This window comes from Micropterus dolomieu, linkage group LG07 (genome assembly GCF_021292245.1).
Source record: "Micropterus dolomieu isolate WLL.071019.BEF.003 ecotype Adirondacks linkage group LG07, ASM2129224v1, whole genome shotgun sequence".
Taxonomy (NCBI): domain Eukaryota; kingdom Metazoa; phylum Chordata; class Actinopteri; order Centrarchiformes; family Centrarchidae; genus Micropterus; species Micropterus dolomieu.
This window is the reverse complement of record NC_060156.1, coordinates 27,981,096-28,000,563: the sequence shown is the minus strand read 5'-3', so window position 1 is coordinate 28,000,563 and position 19,468 is coordinate 27,981,096. Positions and strand designations below refer to the sequence as shown.

Genomic DNA, 19,468 nt, shown 5'->3' with positions numbered 1-19,468 from the left:
CTGGTTGGTTGACGTCATGACGTCACACCATTACATACTGCAACAACAAGCGTGGCTGAAAGCGAAAGTAACATTGCTATCAAGTGTATCTATGGCAGAAATATCCTGATGTATGGTGATATTAGTATAGTGCCATATCGCCCACCCTGAAAGTCAATCAGTGGGTAAACCGCTCGCTTTATATAAAACTTGAAAGCGGCTATTTTCACGTTCATTCCTACTTACAACTGCTACACATGTCAGAGGTCGCACGCCTAACTAGGGGTCTAGCGTTTTGCTCAGGGACACATTGGTGGATGGGTCACAGTGGGGAATTGAACCCGGGTCTTTCACAACAAAGTCTTGCATCTTGTCCATTGCGCCATCACTACCGTTTTTACACTCCACTTCATTCTGGTCCTGTCTGAGGGCCACTGCTGATTCACTTTCAAAACTGTCACGCCATGCTGCAGGTTATCTCCATGGTTATCACCACAAGAACTGATAGTTAGCCTAAGGTTACATACAAGTCGTTCAAAGCCAACTAACGTTAATATCCTAATTAACTTTGAGTTGAGTTGCAACGCCGGTGTTTGAAGGCAGCGTGTTTATAAATAGTTTGTGCTCCTGGGCACAAAGCCATCGGAGGCTGCACCCGGTGACAGTTAATTTCTACATGTCACAAGTGGGTTGATAACTTAGCTGGTGCTAATAGACAGTTTCAGTTAGCTAGCTAACGTTATATTTCTTATTTATTACATAGGAATAGTCTATAAGAAATAACGTTACATTTATATATTACATGTTATGATGTAGTTATTGAGAGCTACTTAATGCGGTTGTTATAAGGGTAATTTATAGCGTTTGTGAAGGTCGGAGAATCCGCCTGCGGCTATAACGTTATGCGTCATGTCTCGCAATAAACGCCGGCCATAACCTCTCCTACCGTGGAGTCATACAGCTTATTTCGTAAGGAAGTACTTGAAACCTACTCGTCGCTGGCTGCTTCACTGCTGGCCCCATCCTTCTTCAGCAGCTCGTCTAGCTCCACGGCATCTTCAGTTTTCACGCAGTAGGAGCGGGAAGGGGCAGCGAAGTGCGCGGTGCGGAAAGCAGGGCGATGCGCAGCGGCATGTAGCACCTTCAGTTGAGTACACAGGGCTCTGGCATCAGCGGAGGCGGTGACGAAGCGGCAGTGGCGGCTCGGTAACCAGGTCTTCTGTCTAGAACCGGACGAGGGACGCTTGAGGGTGGTTTGAAACAACTCCTTCAGCACTGTCGAACACCTAAACTGTAACATCTCAATCCTGTCAGGCAATTACAGAGAAAGTCGTAGTTCCAAATATAGCCAGTAGCAACAGCAGGGTTGTTAAGAGATGTCTTCCACCACGTTGACTGTCTGAGAGGCTATGAGTCAGCCACCGGCATCGACAGATAAATCCAGGCGCACGTCCACGCCCCGCTGCTCCTATTGGTGGAAATTCGGTGATGTGCGCCTCCAAAGATAATTTATGACGCTCTCAAGTTAGCTATTGGAGTGTCTCCATGTCAATCAATTCCTGTTAAACGATTGAACCGCTTCAGAAGGAATTTTCTAGCACATGTTCATCAACATCATGAATATTGCCTATTAATGAGTGTCTTTACTAAATGTGTCAATAAAGAAACGATGGCTCCTTTTGGATATACTGAGATCGGCTATATTTAAGTTAGTAAGGTAATATGTCAGTTACATTCTCAAAGTGTGAATGAAATACTTTTGTTTTAAAAGACAATAAAAACAATAATTTGTTGCTGCCACAACATTTGCTACATTTTGACTAACGTGTTTGTTTAAATTAATGACTTTGTCTGATAGTTACCTCTAACATTTTATATATTTGCTCTGTTCCAATTGGTAGATCATTTCGTCTTGTCACACCAAGGTGTAGTTTGTAAGTTTGTAAATGTCATCACTGATCTTACAAATCCTGGAACTCCTAAAACCACACACACACAACTTTCTGTGTATTTTGTTCATTTTCATGTATGTTTTGGTACACGTACATGTACTCAAATGTCACCCTAGTATTCTGTTGTAACATTTTACATAATTATGTATAAGGTTTGGTGTAGCACAAGACAATGGCATCTGGGCCATTAGTATAATTTATCTAGCACTGCGAATTGTAAGTTGTTTCATGGCCCTGAGTTTGGTCAGGCAGGTTCAGGTTCATAGACTGTCTAAAAGCTTGGGATGCGTACCGCCCCCACCGCCCCTCCATGCTTCTCTAGCCTAATGAGAGATCGGAGTGGGAGAGGGGCGGGCACTAGGAGGCAGAAATCCCTGACAGTCTCAGCACAGGGCACTAAAGGCCTCTGTTAAGCTCTCCACGTCCTTCAGGGTGTTCAGGCGTCACTTTCAGAAGTTGCCACGAATACACAGCGGCATGATGTGGAGGTTAGTAAGTTGCACACTGTGCCTGCTTGTCTCTTCACAGCTCAGTTTATGGTCTGTTTGGGCGACAGCAGATGAGCTGGACGGCGAGGTCAAGATGGAAGTTTTGTTCAAGCCCGAGACGTGCACCCCAAAGAGCAAAAGAGGAGATCTGATGAACGCTCATTACGATGGGTACCTCGCCAAAGATGGGTCTCAGTTCTACTGCAGGTTGGTGGTGTGAGACAAAAGCAGCAGTTTATAGATATTATCTTCGCAAGCAAAGTCTATGGTTTGAAACTCTACATGCAGGTTTGCAGGCACTTCATCACTGAATTACTGCTTTGTTTTGTTTGAAGTGAGTGATGATCACTAGGGGTCTCACTACACTATGCTCACGTCTTCTTTATGTGTGGTGTAAAATTGTAAACGCCTCTATTTCAGTTTGACATAAATACAGTTTATTATTAAATGATAGGGACACTAAATATTGTGATTTGTGGTTTATTATTTCCTGATTCAGCAGTTCTCACCTGGAGTATTAAGGGACTGTAAGAAAATGATTGGAGGGGGGGGGGGGGGGGGGGGGCTGAATCTTACATTTGATTTAACAAAAAAGCAAGACTGTACCTTCCCTTGACATTGAAAGACAATAATACACTTTCCCCCAAAAGCTCAAAAACAAAGAAACATTTCTGGCAAACATAACAAATAGGTGAAAATACAGCCACTCTAATTTTTAATGAAGACCTTCTAAATAAATTTAGATTAAAGCCATCATATATGTCATAAGCCAAGATCTCAGATTTATTCAAAAGCTTGTGTGCCCTGCAAATCTGATTGACAGGATGTCTCTTTTTTTCTGTTTTAGTCGATCAGACAAAGATGGACACCCCCAGTGGTTTGTGCTGGGTGTCGGACAAGTCATCAAGGGCCTTGATATAGGGATGGAAGATATGTGTCCTGGAGAGAAGCGGAAAATAACTGTTCCACCTGCCCTGGCCTTTGGAGAAAAAGGCAAAGGTAAGTAAATTAATACACAGAGGGTTTCTATTGCCCCTGCTAAAATGTAGAATTACACAAGAATTACACAAAATTACATAATAGTCCCTAGGGCTGCACCTAACAATTATTTTTAAAATCAATTAATCTAACAATATTTTTTTATTAGATGATTAATCTAGCAACAAATTTATTGATTATTCTCAATATGATTTTAGATTACTTGACTAATAGAACAAAAATAAATATTTAAATAAATCTAATTAATAATTGGGTATTCCTGAAAGAGAGACACATTAAGCACATTTTTCACACAACACTTATTTCCCTTCACTGCTGTATTATTATAATGATACTACTAATAATAACAGACCTCAAATGTCAGATGCTGCATCAGTAAAATACTGCACCTCAAATTTAAAAGGGTTGCTGTGATACAGACATTCATTTAAACACTTTATGTCAGCCCTTAACCTGAAGAACCTGGAGAATCTGTACTATTACTTGACTTAAAACTTAAAATGGTTCTGACATGGATTTATTTCATCACTGGAGTAATGAGCAGTCAGATAATCACTGGCAAATGTATTTTTTTAGTATGGTTCAGGCACCAAAAATAATGGATCCTACACTTCCCATAATGCAATTCAATAGCATCTTTTCATTGGAAACTCCCTGTGTGGTAAAACATCCAGCCCGCTGGAGACAGGCTGAGTAGTACGCCATATGATGAGTAAAAGTATTTTAACTGATTACGAACTGTCTTGTGTAATATTGTTTCTTTGTCAGAGCAGCTCCCTTCATGCTGTCTTGTCTTCATTTACAGCACTTTAGCGCATCACATCCCTCGCAGTATTTGCTACTGATCCCCCCCCCCATGGCATGTACTGTGAGCATGCACAAAGGTTTAAAGGTCTCTGCTTCATTTCACTCTTTCTTGCATGCACTGGAGCACTTTCAGAAAACTAACAGCTGATTTACCTTTCACTACTATTTCCAACAAACCTCTCCATGTTGGTGTTCATCACTGCCCTGTGGTATGATCTGATTGTGGTGTTGCCTATAGCCTGGGATTCTGCCTTTCTGCTGTCAATACTTGATTTCACTCTGGCTGTGGAGGAAATGTTTTTGGTGAGTGTGCATTGTTGTTCTTGCAGGACTTTGCAATATAATTGTATATATGTAAATCTTTCCAAGGCTGAGAGCTGCTGAGTGAAAACTTACTGTTGTTCAACAGAGAGCCTCTATCTAGTTTTTTTTCTCTCTTTCCCACTTAAATTTCATGTTGCTTTAGTTGCAATATTTTCTTTTTTGATGGATTGATGTCATATCTCTTGGGGGCCTTTTTATATTTTGTAGAATTTAGCTTTTGAAGCCAAATCACTACTACGTTATCCTATGATTAATTTATTTTGTAGTTAGTAGCTGTTTTGTTTAGTTCCTCACAAAGTCTGAAAATGTAGCAGACCCACCAACCAGATAAACTCAGTAAAAATGTTTTCCTTGAAGTGTATCTCCCATCTTTCCTGAAATATTTTACAAACAAACTTCACATTTTCCATCCTATAAGCTAGATCATTATGAAAATGATCAGTAATTATGAGACACGATTATGGCATTATAAGTTGTCTTGTAAAATCTTGATGTGCTGTTATTCCTCCTGAATAAATAGGTCCAGTGCCTCCCAATGCTACGGTGGTGTTTGAGGTGGAGGTCTACTCTGTGTCCAGGGGACCACGCACCATGGAGGCTTTCAGAAACATAGACCTTGATAAAGACAATAGTCTCACGAAGGCCGAGGTAACTATCATTTACAAGGTGGTCATTATCACAAAGGTAGCTCAGACAGAAAAAATAATGCTGGAGTTGCTGTTATTATGGTAATAACCACGGTTGGATGAACATGCTAGGGTGCCATGGAGCAAAACCTTTTACTCTTCCTGTGCAGTGTGTACAGTTTTTCCATGCAAGGGTATTACCTGGCAAACAGAACAAAAAAGAAAATAATGCTGCTCTAAAAACAAGAGTTTAATGCTGCCTTTTTGTCAGGGCCACATGGTTAAATAACAAAACTGACATTTTGGGGAATACAATTATTTGCTTTACCCCATAGGATAGATGAGCAGATCGATGTCACTCTCATGTCAGTGAGCTAAAGACGGGAAGTGATTAGCTAAGCCAATAAACAGCTTTTAAAACTCTGTTTATGTATGCTTTAAACAAACAAGCTGACATGTATCACTGAGCTTTGGTGTTGCTGAAAGATATATTTTTTAACTTTGGAGAGAGCAACACTAGCTCACTAGCTTTATCCTGCTTCCAGTCTTTATGCTAGGCTAAGCTAAAGTAAGCTAAAGGCCGCCTAGCTCCAGCTCCATACTTAAAAGAGATGAGAGTTGTATCAATTTCTCTCAGTAAATAAACATATTTCCCAACGTTTTAATACATTTAGTAGGGAATTCTTTTAAACTGATTAAATTCTATGAAATTAGCATAAACTGATTCATACCAGGGGCTCGGGGGCCTTGGGACAGTTCAGCCTTGGCAATATTTATACAGGCTTAGACTGTTCCCTAAAAATGCGTTTCCCGTCATAGTGTGCCTTCAAATAAACAAAAAATGTTAGTGCCTTATTTTTTTAATAGCAGGCTTTCCAACCAGCCTCAGGGCAAAAATTAAATGTGAAGAATGTAATGACTGTGGCAGGCTTACAGCAGTCATGATGTTATCTGGATTGTTAATGGCACATTGAAAAAGAAGTGAATGACCTGCTATCAATACCATTTACCGTTTTACTTATATTATTTACTTATGTGGGAGGAGTGTTGTAAAAGTACAATATATGTCTTATTTATTCTGAAGTGTTAATAATAGAAGTGTTTCTTTTATTTTCAGGTAAAGGAATACTTGAAAGCGGACTACGAAAAAAGTGGAAAGCCACGTGATGACGCTTTCTATGAGAAGATTATGGCTGACATATTCCGCAAGAATGACCAAGACAGAGACGGACTGATCAGTGCAAAGGAGTATAATATTTATGAACATGATGAGCTCTAGTGTTTGATCTTGGTAATTATTTTAGTTTCTGTACTTTGATCAATTAGAAAGAAACCATGAATAGGTAAGGGGAAAATCCACCATCAGATGTACATACACTGGGGATTTTCAGTACTTTCTGGGTGTTATTTTGTGATGAAACTTTACTTTTCTGGTCTACTCATGTTACTCCAACATGCCTTGTCACTTCTACTTCAGTTAGTGGTTTCCTACTTTCCGTAGAATGCCTTTTGAGAGTCCCTTGGCACAAAGCTACTGTGGAAGTAGAAAAGTGTATGTCTTCCTCTCTGTGGTTGGTTTCACCCCATACGATTTCCCAGCACCAGTTCAATGGTGCAAATATAGAGAGAAGTCTTGGCTCTTTGAGTCACTGACTCCAAAACCTTACATCGTTATTGGTAATCTTTTTGAAATGGTTTTGCTATGAAATGAATAGATTCTGGGTGGATTTTTCCTTTTTAAAATGCCGACAGGACATAGATGTGTTGAGGTATTTAAACAGCTTTCCCAGACAGAAAACTAGCATCTACATGTTTTGTTTTTTAAAGTTAAAACTGTGCAAGAAAGAACATCTCCAACGCCTGTGAAAACCTTTGATTTTTGCGCAAATACCACTCAATTTTAGCATTTGAATTTTTTTATTTGTGTCTTAAGTTTTGTCTTTTGGTGAACATTGATTCAATTTGCAGCACAAAGAAGAAACCACAGGATTGCACCATGCTGTGGAATCAGGGGCTTAGATGTAACATGTGAGATTTTAAAAGGTTTAACCAGAAATGAGAAAGGAACTTAAATTGTTCAACCTTCCTGTGAATATCCTGCCCTCTAATCTGCATCATCATATTGAAAAGGTGACTGCAAACACTAATCTTTTCTTCTTAAATCCAATTTAAACCTAAAGCCTTTAAGAAATCAGATGTGGCAGTGTTGAAGAGAAGTTTCAACATGGTTGATGATAAAATGCACATGTATGTCAGACATGTTTACAAGTTTTGTGTAAGTCTTTATGTGGTCAAACTCATGACTATCATTGTATCCAGCTGAACAATTGTTTTTACTAATGCAATAAATAAATCAGTGTGTGTGGAAAACTCCACTGTCATGTTTGATTTTTCGTCTTGGTTGAAACTTAATATTGGCCTCTGAGATGTAGTGAAGTAGAAGTATAAAGTAGCGGAGTGGAAATACTAAAGAAAATACAAGTGCCTCCAATTTGTACTTATATTTAGTTACCTTTCCCCACTGTTGAGGTGCACATACATAAATTAACCACTAGAGGGTAGTGCTTAGTCGGTAACATGAGGCTTGTGCCTCAATGAGAAGTGAACTGCATCTGCTGTACAGGCTTGGACAGAATTGAATGGGGTGTACATTTAGTCCACTTTTTTATCCTAGAAAGCTAATGTACTCTGGTGTATTACTTGTCATGACAAGTGGGTAGCGCACATCTTGTGTTACAAAGGACCGATTGGACAAAGGCACCTTAAAACACTTGTCTCCTTCATGAAAATAGCTTTCAGGTGGTAGAAACTGGCTTTCTGTGTAACATATAGTCAAATAGACATGCGTACAATCAAACTAAAGACACATCTTCTGAAGTTTGAAAATGATGGCCCTCATGTTGTTGCTTCAATCCTCAGGTTGATCAAATACTGTGTATGTTATTCAGCAGAAATGTGGTATGTTCTATTTAAACACAAAAACTGCTTGATTTTTACCACCTTTTTTAGTAAATTCAGACATCCATAATTTATGATCGCAAGCTCATTGGTCTGCCACTTTCATTCTTCATGATGACAAACTAAAAAAAGATTTCACTTAATGGATTTGGGATTTTCGGGTACTTCTTTTAAGGGATATTAAACTTTGTTTTAACTGAGGTGTATAAAAACATTTATTAATAAATAGCCATTTAATGTGCTTATACACGTCTAGTATACATAGTGTACTTTGAACTGGGAAAATTCAGGAGTTTTCTTTCCAGTCTTTCAGTTGGGGATCTTCATCCTGACTGACGGCAACCTGATAGCTGCTGCCTTCACCTCTGCTGTCAGGTCAACACCCAGCGGTGCCCTGCAGTACAGATAAATGAAACCAGAACAGTTTGGCTTGGTCTCTCAATTTATTCTCCACTGAAATTTGAATTGAAAGACCAGCTGAAACTTACTTTGGCTCATAGTAGACATCCACATTCGGAGGCAGTATCCCTTTCCCTTCTCTCAGGCGTTCTACACCATTCCTGGTTAAAAAATAAAATAGTACATTTGTCTCAGATGGACTCTACACTGGGGCATCTAACTGGATTCACTCACTGAACGTCGGCATACACACCATGCAATCATCACTCCGTTGTCAGTGCAGAATTTGGCTGGAGGACAGAGCAGACGTAGCCCCGTCGCCTCAGTGATAATGCTCAAAGCCTTGCGGATATACTGGTTGCTTGCGACTCCTCCAGACAGCACCTGTGAAAGAAGAGTTAAAGGTGAAATCTTCAAGTCCATGTTCACAGTGTTCTCTGATTTAAAGGATGTGGCTGATGTTATTCTAGATTTTTTTCATTAGTCATCCATTAGTCCATCTTTCAGTACTTTCCCACAACCCTACCCTGCCTGTGGCACACGGCTCCAAGCCTATTTGAGCAAATGGTTATGGTTAGTTACTCAAACAGGAGTAAATGGTGTATTTGTTGGGGACTATTTTCAGCTGCAAATGAATACATTATTATTGACAATGAGAGATGCAGAATATTGCTGGCCGTATCCTGTAAGAGCTCCTCTTTTGAAAATAAATAATCACAAGCAATTTATAGTCAGATGTCAGGATCTCTCAGTATTTCTGCACATACAAGATATTAATGTAAGCACAGTATGCAATAAATAAGATCTAAGGCCAGTAACTGTCAATATTTCTATAATCAAACTTCTAATTAAGAGAGTTAAAACTTTATTTCGAAGCACCTTTTCTCCTATGTGCCAACTGCAATGCTGGGCACTAACACTGTTCACTGTTGATGATTTAAATAAAACACAAAATGAGGTAACACACTCACCAAGGTGGGACTGCTTGATGGCAGCAGACCGTTTGCCTTACAGAACAAGATGGCACGATGTGTGCGCTTTGCAAGATGAGAGGCGACTGTGTGCTGCGTAGCTGCTGCAATGTGATGCACGCATGACAACAGCGTGCCCTGCTCTATACCTATGGAGGGAGGGAAAAAAAAAAGGGTTGCTAATCTAATTTATCTAGACATGACGTTACTAAACGGTTTCTGTCAACTGGGGGTCACTGGGGAACTAGTAACATAAGGAGCCAGGTACTGTATTGAATAAACATGATCGAAATCACAAACTGCGTGTTTTTCAGCTTTTTCCTGGTGTACAAATAAAAAATGTAAATAACGTTTTACACTAAAAAAACATGTCAAACCTCTATTCATTGTATACATTTCTTGTATTTTGTTCATCTATGGAACAGAAAAAGCACTAATAACATTAATGTTTCCAGACATTATTACATTGTAATGCAGCAAGTCATGCTGTTGGTTCCGCCTGTATTGGACAAGTCAAAATATCTGCTGCAGCATAAGGTCTATGAATCTGATCACTGGTAACACGGGGTATAGTAATCATTTCTGAGACATCGTGTGTCCTCATACCTTCTTCTGCCTCTTTTTTCATTATCGTCAATGTAATTTGATTCCGTAGCCCAGCGAAAGAAAAGCAGCAGTCATACGTTTGGCCCATAGGGGTCCTGAATGGGAACTTTGTCCTGTCGCCATCTTTTGCTAGAAGCTCTATAGCTTGTCCTCCGCTTAGTGTGGAGCACTGCGGGTGTTTTATGAGGGACAGACGTCTTGCCACCTGTAAAACCACATAAGAAATTTATTTTATTTGTTTAGAAATCACAAATTGAACATCGTGACCAGTAACAACAGCCACGTGTTAGGATCTTACTTTGTCCAGTGTATCCCCTGGAGCTTCATCTAGAGTGTGACCCAAAAGCAGAAAGTCGTCCACTCCTCGAGCCAGAGCGAGGAGCGAGTGACCCCCAGAAACGAGCAGCACCAGGAAGGGGAAGGCAACAGGTTGAAGCATCCTGACGGTCAGGGCGTGGGCTTCCATGTGGTGGATGGGGATGAAGAGCTTGTTGTGCCGCCTCACAAACCTCAGACTGAACTCGAGTCCGATGCCCAAGCTCAGGCCCAAACCCGGTTTCACAGTGGTGGCCACAGCTGAGAGCTGGCTTGGATCCACGTTGCTCCTCTCCAAAGCTTCCTGGACCACGCGCTCTATGTTTTCTCTGTGGAGCTGTTGTGCCACTGTGGGGACGATGCCACCAGTCCTGCAGTAGAGGGAAGGATATAAGTCAACAGCCCTAAAGTAATGACCGTGGTAATCGAGTGCAGCTCTGACACTCACCTGAGATGCACTTCCTTCTGTGAATGTAGAGACTCTCCCAGTATTTCACCCGTGTCGTCCAGCACAGCAGCTCCAGTGTCATCACAGCTGGTCTCAATGCCCAGAACCAGTCTGGAGCAAGGTGCTTTTCCAAATGGAGGAGGACCCCATAATGTGTGTCTCAAACGTAGCACCCTGTGCAGGACTTTTACTTGTGTAGGGAACATGGTCATGACCCTTACGTTAGCCAACTGTGAGTTCAAATAGTCTAATAGCTAAGGGTGACCTCACCTCAGCTCCCATTGTATTTTAAGCTCACTAAACATGAAAAACGGCGATAAATTTGGCAACAGCATCACATTAGGTTTCAGAGAAACGAACCAGGAACACAGAACCATTAGAGTTGCAGCCAGAAAGCTCAAGTGTTCTCGGCAATCCGATTCTTCCTGTCAAAGGCGTGTAGCTGCGTAACATGTAAATACCTCCGTGCACCACCAGCAAGTTTGTGACCAGCAGTCTATGGACCAACTGTATAAAACGTGTGTGACCTAGTTTGTACAGATAGGGTCTGGGTATCTACCTAAAAGAATCCGTGTACAGCCATCGGAAAATGAAAAACGGGCCTTTTGTTATTATCGATGTTTAACAACGCTTTAAAAACGGAAATAGAACCGTTGCATGTTACTATTTGTGTTGCCACAAAATTTTGTCCTCAAAGGCGACGTTTGTGTTATTTCCTTACTATAGATTCTCATACAGAGAGTAAAATACGAAGCATTCAGTTTCCATTCCTACAAAAACTGGGGCGATTTTCCATTAACTTTGTTAGCATATAAAGTGAACCGGAAGCATTCGTTGTCAGGATTTTAGCCCCAGCAGCATCAGGTCGAGGCAAGAAGATCCGCCCGCAGCGTGGGACTAGACCACAACACCATAAGACCATGAACTAGACCACAGACAGTCAATGAGCTCGATACTAACGTAGAGATATACCGTCAATGGCACCATGGCTCATAGGAGTGGGGCTGTAGATTTTATAAAGACTTATTCTGAAAGTCCCAGACCGGATGTAGCAGGTATTTAAAAAAAAAAACTGTCGGTCATTCCAGTTCATGAACAAAACCAGTTTTCTCGATTTTGCGAAATGAAGCCGTCATTACACAGAGGCAAGTTCTATACCATACGAATCGGCAGTATCCCCCCATTGAAATGAATGGGATTTTCCCACGGTATTTGAGCTTCGATTATAGCGCCACCTTTAAGAACCAACTTTTTCAGGGAAACAAGTGACCTAATTTGGTGTCAGTCGGAGTTGTGGTTATGGAGATATAAAATGCATGTAAATCAATGGGATTTTTTTGACATCTTTAATCCGCAATAACAGTGCCACCTATGGGCATATTAGGGTCAACTTTGGTTCCTGGAGTCAGGGGACCATGCTGAACAATTCGGCTCAAGTTTCACCCAAGATACGACATCACTTCCTGTTTTCAGCGTTTTCGCAAACATTTGTTAGCTTATAATTGGGAAATTTTTTGTCGGATCAAAATTTCCTCTACAAACTTTTATCAGCTTGGTCTAGATATTGTACCGATCGGACTTGCGGCTTCAGAGGAGTTAATTAAAATAGGTTTGGCAGTTTCCTCGATTTTGAAAGAAAAGGCTAGGCAGAAATGGGCGTGGCCTATATCACGAGATTCAGCTGGATGTAAGGTTTTTGATATGCGCTTTCGTGAGCGTCAGTGCAAAGCCCAAATGCAATTACCTTGCGTATAGCGCCCCCTAGAGGTAGAAGTGCGCAATTTCATTTTTGAGGTACTTACAGGGGTTTGAACCTACCCTACCAGTTTCACCTCTATAGCACTTTCAGTCTAGGCCGCAGTATCACTTTTAGTGGCGGAAGAATATAAATAACTTGTTCATTTTGGTTGGGAAATTGTTTTTCCACAAATCCACATGTATGAGGAATGAATCTATTTTTCACGTCTTTGTGCTTGATGTGAAGGTGTAGGCCTATGTGTCTGGTTTAGAGGGGAAATCAGCAGCAAAATGAATGCAATATTTGTCTTAATATAATTATTACATAAATAATCATTGCACTCTGTTTTTATTCGATTGTTCTTTATTGTATGTTCATCTGGGCCTTTGTCTTGCCATGTGAACTTAGTTAAATGGAAAACAGTGTACACAGATTTAAACTACATAAGAGACAGAATATTTTGGTTGAACTTATTATACCTGTCATAGGTTTACTTAAAAAAAAAAAAGCAATAAGCTATGGGTCCAAAAACGTCATACTTCTTTTTAGAGGGGACATTTTAGTCAGTTGCACAGGCATACAGGAGGAGTCGAGTGCAGCTAACTGGGCTTTTTGATCAAACTCTACTTTCATCAGCGTTTTGATGTCGAAAGAGGTAAAGCAGTTTTTATGTCACTGCGGAATTAAAATATAGCAGTTTTTAAGATTATTTAGGTCGTGGCGTTGTTTATATTTTTTTAAATGAGCATGTGTGCTGTGCTGCTTTCACGGGTTGCAGAAATGCAGGAGCTACTTCTGATGAAACCGCACGCTGGCGGAGTTGCTTTTGCTGAAACACCCAGTATCTTAAGCGTGGATTAACTTAGTAAGAATCATCACGAAGAACCAACAGTTCGTTGAAAACTGTCTTTAACTTCAGAAAAACAAACTAGTACCCATTTCATAGGTGTCGGTGAACTATAACAGATCATACAGTCTTTGGGAGACCAGATGAGAACAGGTGAAAGTCGGGACAGCGGAGTTGGTGGTGGGCGTGGCCTCAGTACATTCAGTTTCAACAAACAGTAAAAAAACAACAACATGAAATTCAAAACTGTACAATGCTCAAATCAGTTATTTTAAAATTCAACTGTCTGCCATTAGGAAAATAACACAGCGACTGTAATGGTGTGTATGTGATGATCTGTTACATTATAGCCTACATAGTATTTTAATCATCAGTGTGGTGCCTCTCACATCTGTCAGAGCTCTCCTCCATGCCTGCCTGCAGCTTCACTTCCCCTGTCCTCGCACCTGCAACTTCCAGTGTCTTCATCTACACTAGAAAACAAAAAAAAAGGGGGGGGGGGGGGGGGGGGCCACGCTCGCTGTGACTTTGTGGTTATAACAACGCTGATGTTGATCCTCAGAGTTCTTTGCCATGAGGTGCCATGTTGAACTTCGAGTGGCCAATATGAGGGAGTGTGAGAGTGAGAACACCAAATTTAACATACCTGCTTCCCATTCACACCTGAGAGCATGTAACATTAATGAGTCACATGACACCAGCGAGGGAAAATGGCTAATTAGGCCCAATTTGGACATTTTGACCTAGCGGTGTACTCACTTTTGTTTCCAGCGGTTTAGACATTAACGGCTGTGTGATGTGTTATTTTGAGGGGACAGCAGATTTACACTGTTACACAAGCTGCACGCTCACTACTTGTAGCAAAGTGTCATTTCTTCAGTGTTGTCACATGAAGATATAATCAAATATTTACAAAAATGTGAGGGGTGTACTCACTTTTGTGAGATACTGTAGGTGATATTTTATTATAAGTTTGCTAATTACAAAATCTGTAAATTTAAATAAAACATTTTTTAATTTAAGTATTATTTTTTATTAGTAGTTATCAAAAGTGTCTGTGGTACACTTTACTCCCTTTTAGCCCCCCTGGGAGGTTAGCCAGCATTAGCACTTTTTTGAGTTGAGTTTTAACAAGCATTTCATGTTGACTTTTCTAAAGGAGGCATGGAACACCCAGCTTGTATTTTGGAGGAATTGAAGCAGTTTGTCGTAAATGATGCCCCGCCAACAGTGTATTACATCCCAGATTTCATTTCGGAAGATGAGGAGTCCTACCTCCAAGAGCAGGTGTATAAGTCTCCAAAAACTAAATGGACCCAGCTGACGGGCAGAAGGCTTCAGAACTGGGGAGGGTTACCACATCCCAAAGGCATGCTGGCAGAAAAGATGCCTGACTGGCTCCAGGTGTACTGTGAGAAAATTTCCTCTCTAGGTGCGTTCAGCGGGAAAACAGCCAATCATGTGTTGGTGAACGAGTATAAACAAGGAGAAGGGATTATGCCTCACGAAGACGGCCCTCTGTACCACCCTACTGTCACCACCATCAGCCTGGGCTCTCTCACCCTCCTTGACTTCTACACGCCCGTTGGCAGCCCGGAGGACGATGCACCGCAGACAGAGGAGAACCGCTTCCTCTTCTCCCTGCTGGTGAAGCCGCGCAGTCTTCTGATCCTGCAGGATGAAATGTACCAGCGTCTCCTTCATGGCATCAAGCCCTGCGCCCAGGACACGCTGACAGAAAAGGTAGTGAACCTGTCTGCTGCCGGGGCCCTGCCGGGGGAGACGCTGACCCGAGGCACCAGAGTGTCACTGACCATACGACACGTACCCAAAGTTTTGAAGACAAAGCTCATCCTGGGGAAGAAATAAAGAAAGACTGCATGTTGACATGTTAGTTTGTTATGCTACTTTATGCTGAGTTTGCCACTGACTCCACCAAGCATAATGTCAATGGGAGTCTCCTCCAGGCTGCTTTATGAATTATTTTTCACACGTGTCTATAATGGATCACTTCCAGCTTTGTTAAATATCTGTGCTGCTTCAAGTGATCTCACTGTACCTCTGGAGCTGTATTAGCTTTTCTGGACATTATACAGGGCTGCAACTAGAAATTGTTTAAATATTGGGTTCATCTCTCACATAATTTAAGGATGATGGGCTCTGTGTAGCACATATCTATGGAACAAATGACACAATTAATTACAGAATTAAATGTATGTGATCAATAGCCACAAAACTATTGAAGTATTCAATTTCTTATCAGAAAGCCAAGTATATACGTGCAATTCTGAAGTTGTAACCACCAAATGGTATTTTGAGTTGATAAATGATTGTAATCATTCAGTTGTTAAAACTGAAATCATTTTTTGTTGATTCATCAACTTCTTGTTTCACCACTACATACATAAAATAGATCTGAAATAATTATTGGTTGTGCTCTGTGTATGCGTTGTTAACTGTGGATTGATTTAAGGGCTACAACTAAGAGTCAGAGCGATAAGCACGGCCGATATAAGTAGTCAGTTTGAGCTTTTCACAGGTGTATATTGGTAATAGCAAGTAATTGCATTACAGAAATGCTGAAGATTTATTGCAGGTCATTAAGAACTGAAACTGACACCTTTACATAGTTTGTCCACTAGAGAGCCCAGACATATTCATTTTCCAACTGTAAAATGTTCTGCTGAGTATGTTGGTTGGGCTTACTAAAAATCTGCTTTAATTCCAAACTAAGCATGTGAATGTAATTCAAATCGGCATGTTTCAGTTGATAAATCTTGCATACTCTAGAAATTAAGACTAATCTAACAAAACACTCCTGCACTGTACTTCATGGCTGAATAATCCACCATCAGACTCATTAAACTGCACTAAATAGTGCATCGGTGTGTCACTTATTAATCAGAGTATAGTATTTATTACAGGTTCACTGTTATCTTTTTGAATTACAACTGATTTGTTGTTTTGAGTTAGAAAATCTGCCTGGACTGTTGGGACACGGCTGATCTCGGAAATATAATGCAAAATAGCAGCACAGAAGTCTTTTTCAGCAAAAATGGTTGTATTCTAAAGACCAGTTTCTGTCCAGCACAACTGAAAGGCTTTGTCATCGCATGCTCTGTCGTGGAAATGCACTGACTTTTACTTTGGTGTTAAATCATATTTCACAGGACAACAACAAAACAATGGAGCCACAGACGAAACGCTGGAAAGGGTCCGAGTGTGACACTGGCTCCTGGGCTGCGTATCCTGTACTGTCAGATGAGCAGTCACAAGACATTGAGCTGATAGAGGCGTTTGCTGCACCCATTGTCAACAAGAAAGAGACATCTCGACTTGTCCGGGAGCTGCACAACCTCTACCCGCTGAAGGGCCTTCAGCACATAAAGAGGGTGCGGGCGGTCAAGGAGAAGGGCAGCCCTCACCCTCTGGAAGTCCTTGTGTGCCTCGTCAGTGATGCACCAGACATGAAGGCGGCCAGCGTGAACTCTCTGCTCCCCTCAGATGGAGTAAGACGTGACGGATTAGGGGAACTTTTTGTGGTTAAGGTCCCTGCACGTCCCCCCTTGACCCGACCCCAGTTTGAGCTGGCGAGCAAACACTGGCCCACCTCCTTTCATGAGGACAAACAGGTGACCGTCGCCCTGAGAGGAGAACTCTTCAGTCCGCCTCAGAAAGCCAAGATGCACATGTACATGATGGCTGCTTTGACCGCTGCCAAGGAAGGGAATGAGTTGGGAATGGAGGCGGCGGGGGCCGTGGTGGTCGACCCAGCAATGGAAAGAATCATTGCAGTGGGTCATGACTGCAGAGGTGACCATCCCCTTCATCACGCAGTCATGGTCTGCATTGACCTTGTGGCTCGGAGCCAGGGCGGTGGATGTTATTCTTTTGATAGATATCCTGCTTGCCGATTTTCGTCGCCTATTTCGGACACCTTTCAAAAGGTTTCTGATGCAGAGGCGAGCTCTCAGCCGTACATATGCACTGGGTATGACCTTTATGTGACCCGGGAACCTTGTGTTATGTGTGCCATGGCGCTGGTACACTCCCGGATAGGTCGTGTCTTCTATGGGACTGCGTCTGCCGACGGGGCCTTAGGGACCAAATATAAAATCCACTCGCAGAAAGATTTGAACCATCACTTTGAGGTTTACAAAGGAGTCTTGGGAAAGCAGTGTGAGGATCTAAATGGTTCGGACAGCCACAATAAAAGGGAAAGTTTACAAGAAAGTAGATAATGAATGTATTAATTTCATCAGCCGCCTGGAGCTGGAAATTTGATTTCCAATTATCACAGGTGTAATTAAATTAATAAACCACTGTTTTATATAAGCATTTATTTTTAAATAAAGTTTTAAATCATGTGGTGTTTGCTGTATTGAGAACATGTGTGGATGAAAACTAATAAGAACCACAGTGCGCACTTACAGGCTCGTTGGAAGGATTAAAGAGCCAGTGACCCTGAAGACTAACTTTGGGTACAACGTTAGGGCGTAGGTCCAGATGAGGGAGCATTTGTTTTAAATAGAATGCAAAACAGCTCAAAAACAGAATTAAGCTGCAGATTTGAATCTGGTTATGCACCACCTACAGGCAACAGAGGTCCCAGTTTTTCTTTTTGAAGATGCTGGTTTGTGGGTGTGCAATCTTGGAAAGCACACCCACTATACTGTAAAACTGTTGACAGGACACCTTGAACTGCTGACAAGGTCAACCATGACTATTAGGAATTTTGGATCCCTGCAGTCTCACAGACTACACCAGTCCCACCCACTTTACTTCAAGACACCCTGTGTAACAACTTCCTGGATTACTGGACTTATTTCAACCCAAGCCATGTTTTCTTAAACCTAACCAAACTGTGACGGTTTAGAGGGTGTGTCCTGTAGTACTGCAGACCCGCAGATAGACTTATTTACATGCACCACGCTAGAAATATTCATCGGACTGAGTGGCTGCCATCTTTGGGTCCATTGTCCAGTTCTAATAATACATCCATGCTGTTCACACGCAGACAGACCTACCTGACTTGACGGCCAATGTTTCAGGGCTTCCACTGCAGCTGCATCTGTCAATACTACTCGGACTACGAACTGAAACCACAACGCTTCCGATACCAAAATCTTGTCCCTTGCCAACAGATGATGCATTCATATGCAGATATCTGTTTATGGAGATTACTTTGTGTCTAGGTTTTCATTTTTACAGCAGATGCTACCAAAAACGAGACATTAAAAATTGTTTTCTCATAAACATTGACTGTTAATACAGTCAATGTTTATATTGTTAAGATTTTGTGAAGTTTGATGTATCAAGATTGGAGATGCTATAATTTTCCTTGTTGGCAGCGGTTTGGAAGTGCAGGTGGTACGCCTCTTCCATTGACTTGACTAACAGTGACATTGTATGTCCTTGTTTTTCAGTATGTTGGGGAGAGCAGGGTGAGTTGAGCCTGAACTTAAAGTGAGGACATGGCAGTAATGTCTCCAACTGACATTTCAGGATGTGGTCTCTGGGAATAATCACTTTGGATCCAAAATAAACTGTCTCTTTGCTCAACTTGCCCCACATGAGTAAGTTGAGCCACATGGGAGTAAGGGTCAAATGTCATGACAACTCAAATGACAGTTGACATTTCATTGCAGCTACATTTTTGATATATGTCCTAGTTGTTTTGTATCAATGTATAAAGTCATCCTGTCAATCTTCATGTCCCGTGCCACCTGACGTATGGACTTCCCATTCTGTAGCTCTCCCACTGCTCTGTCCACAACAGGAGTTGAAGACCTGTCTGTCTCCCATTTATAGAGGCATGGCATAATAGTTTCTGGTCTGAAATTCACATCATTTTGGTGATAAAATGAAGAATGTACAATTACAATAAAATAGCTGGCTCAACTTCCCCCAGGTATTTTTTTTTACTTGTTTTTGAAAAGTGCTCTACAAATAAAGATTATTATTATTATTATATTTTGGCTCAAATCACTCTATCCCTGCCATTTTACCAA

General features: G+C 41.3%; 5 protein-coding genes across 9 annotated transcripts in view; 3 read left to right on the top strand and 2 right to left on the bottom strand.

Moving 5' to 3' along the window:
- glsb (glutaminase b) overlaps nucleotides 1-1,476 on the bottom strand; it is a 42,479-nt gene extending 41,003 nt beyond the window's left edge. Inside the window, exon 1 of one of the 2 annotated variants that reach the window (XM_046053315.1) lies at nucleotides 972-1,476. In XM_046053315.1, coding sequence (XP_045909271.1) covers nucleotides 972-1,279 — 308 coding nt within the window. In that variant the 5' untranslated portion in view covers nucleotides 1,280-1,476. The remainder of the gene's footprint in view (nucleotides 1-971) is intronic. The other variant, XM_046053314.1, reaches the window with a different exon arrangement.
- Nucleotides 509-7,548, top strand: fkbp7 (FKBP prolyl isomerase 7). Of its 4 annotated transcripts, none has more exons than XM_046053319.1 (5): nucleotides 509-664; nucleotides 2,460-2,626; nucleotides 3,267-3,418; nucleotides 5,070-5,197; nucleotides 6,293-7,548. In XM_046053319.1, the coding sequence occupies exons 1-5, from the start codon at nucleotides 656-658 to the stop codon at nucleotides 6,452-6,454; spliced, it is 618 nt and encodes a 205-aa protein (XP_045909275.1). In that variant the 5' UTR covers nucleotides 509-655; the 3' UTR covers nucleotides 6,455-7,548. The 4 variants fall into 4 exon arrangements, with proteins under 4 accessions (XP_045909275.1, XP_045909276.1, XP_045909277.1 ...); XM_046053320.1 differs by lacking the exon at nucleotides 509-664 and adding an exon at nucleotides 989-1,696; XM_046053321.1 differs by lacking the exon at nucleotides 509-664 and adding an exon at nucleotides 1,836-1,913.
- Nucleotides 7,549-8,330: 782 nt separating this feature from the next.
- osgepl1 (O-sialoglycoprotein endopeptidase-like 1) lies at nucleotides 8,331-11,901 on the bottom strand. Its single transcript, XM_046053317.1, has 7 exons — nucleotides 10,873-11,901; nucleotides 10,408-10,795; nucleotides 10,110-10,314; nucleotides 9,504-9,652; nucleotides 8,786-8,916; nucleotides 8,622-8,693; nucleotides 8,331-8,527 (listed from the first exon to the last, which is right to left on the bottom strand). The coding sequence occupies exons 1-7, from the start codon at nucleotides 11,082-11,084 to the stop codon at nucleotides 8,443-8,445; spliced, it is 1,242 nt and encodes a 413-aa protein (XP_045909273.1). The 5' UTR covers nucleotides 11,085-11,901; the 3' UTR covers nucleotides 8,331-8,442.
- Nucleotides 11,902-13,143: 1,242 nt separating this feature from the next.
- Nucleotides 13,144-17,827, top strand: adat3 (adenosine deaminase tRNA specific 3). Its single transcript, XM_046053342.1, has 2 exons — nucleotides 13,144-13,265; nucleotides 16,628-17,827. The coding sequence occupies exons 1-2, from the start codon at nucleotides 13,254-13,256 to the stop codon at nucleotides 17,696-17,698; spliced, it is 1,083 nt and encodes a 360-aa protein (XP_045909298.1). The 5' UTR covers nucleotides 13,144-13,253; the 3' UTR covers nucleotides 17,699-17,827.
- alkbh6 (alkB homolog 6) lies at nucleotides 13,169-16,337 on the top strand. The gene is made up of 2 exons (XM_046053343.1): nucleotides 13,169-13,265; nucleotides 14,617-16,337. The coding sequence occupies exon 2, from the start codon at nucleotides 14,622-14,624 to the stop codon at nucleotides 15,324-15,326; it is 705 nt and encodes a 234-aa protein (XP_045909299.1). The 5' UTR covers nucleotides 13,169-13,265; nucleotides 14,617-14,621; the 3' UTR covers nucleotides 15,327-16,337.
- Nucleotides 17,828-19,468: the final 1,641 nt, after the last annotated feature.

What these genes read in the sequence shown, in the direction of transcription:
- alkbh6 (XM_046053343.1), top strand. Translation starts at nt 14,622, where the DNA reads ATGGAACACCCAGCTTGTATTTTGGAGGAATTGAAGCAGTTTGTCGTA.
- fkbp7 (XM_046053318.1), top strand. Translation starts at nt 2,409, where the DNA reads ATGATGTGGAGGTTAGTAAGTTGCACACTGTGCCTGCTTGTCTCTTCA. An exon ending in GGGTCTCAGTTCTACTGCAG is followed by an intron (nt 2,627 to 3,266) that starts GTTGGTGGTGTG and finishes TTTCTGTTTTAG; the next exon opens with TCGATCAGACAAAGATGGAC. An exon ending in ATAGTCTCACGAAGGCCGAG is followed by an intron (nt 5,198 to 6,292) that starts GTAACTATCATT and finishes TTTTATTTTCAG; the next exon opens with GTAAAGGAATACTTGAAAGC.
- osgepl1 (XM_046053317.1), bottom strand. Translation starts at nt 11,084, where the DNA reads ATGACCATGTTCCCTACACAAGTAAAAGTCCTGCACAGGGTGCTACGT. An exon ending in CAGGGGATACACTGGACAAA is followed by an intron (nt 10,315 to 10,407) that starts GTAAGATCCTAA and finishes GTGGTTTTACAG; the next exon opens with GTGGCAAGACGTCTGTCCCT. An exon ending in AACGGAGTGATGATTGCATG is followed by an intron (nt 8,694 to 8,785) that starts GTGTGTATGCCG and finishes TTTTTTAACCAG; the next exon opens with GAATGGTGTAGAACGCCTGA.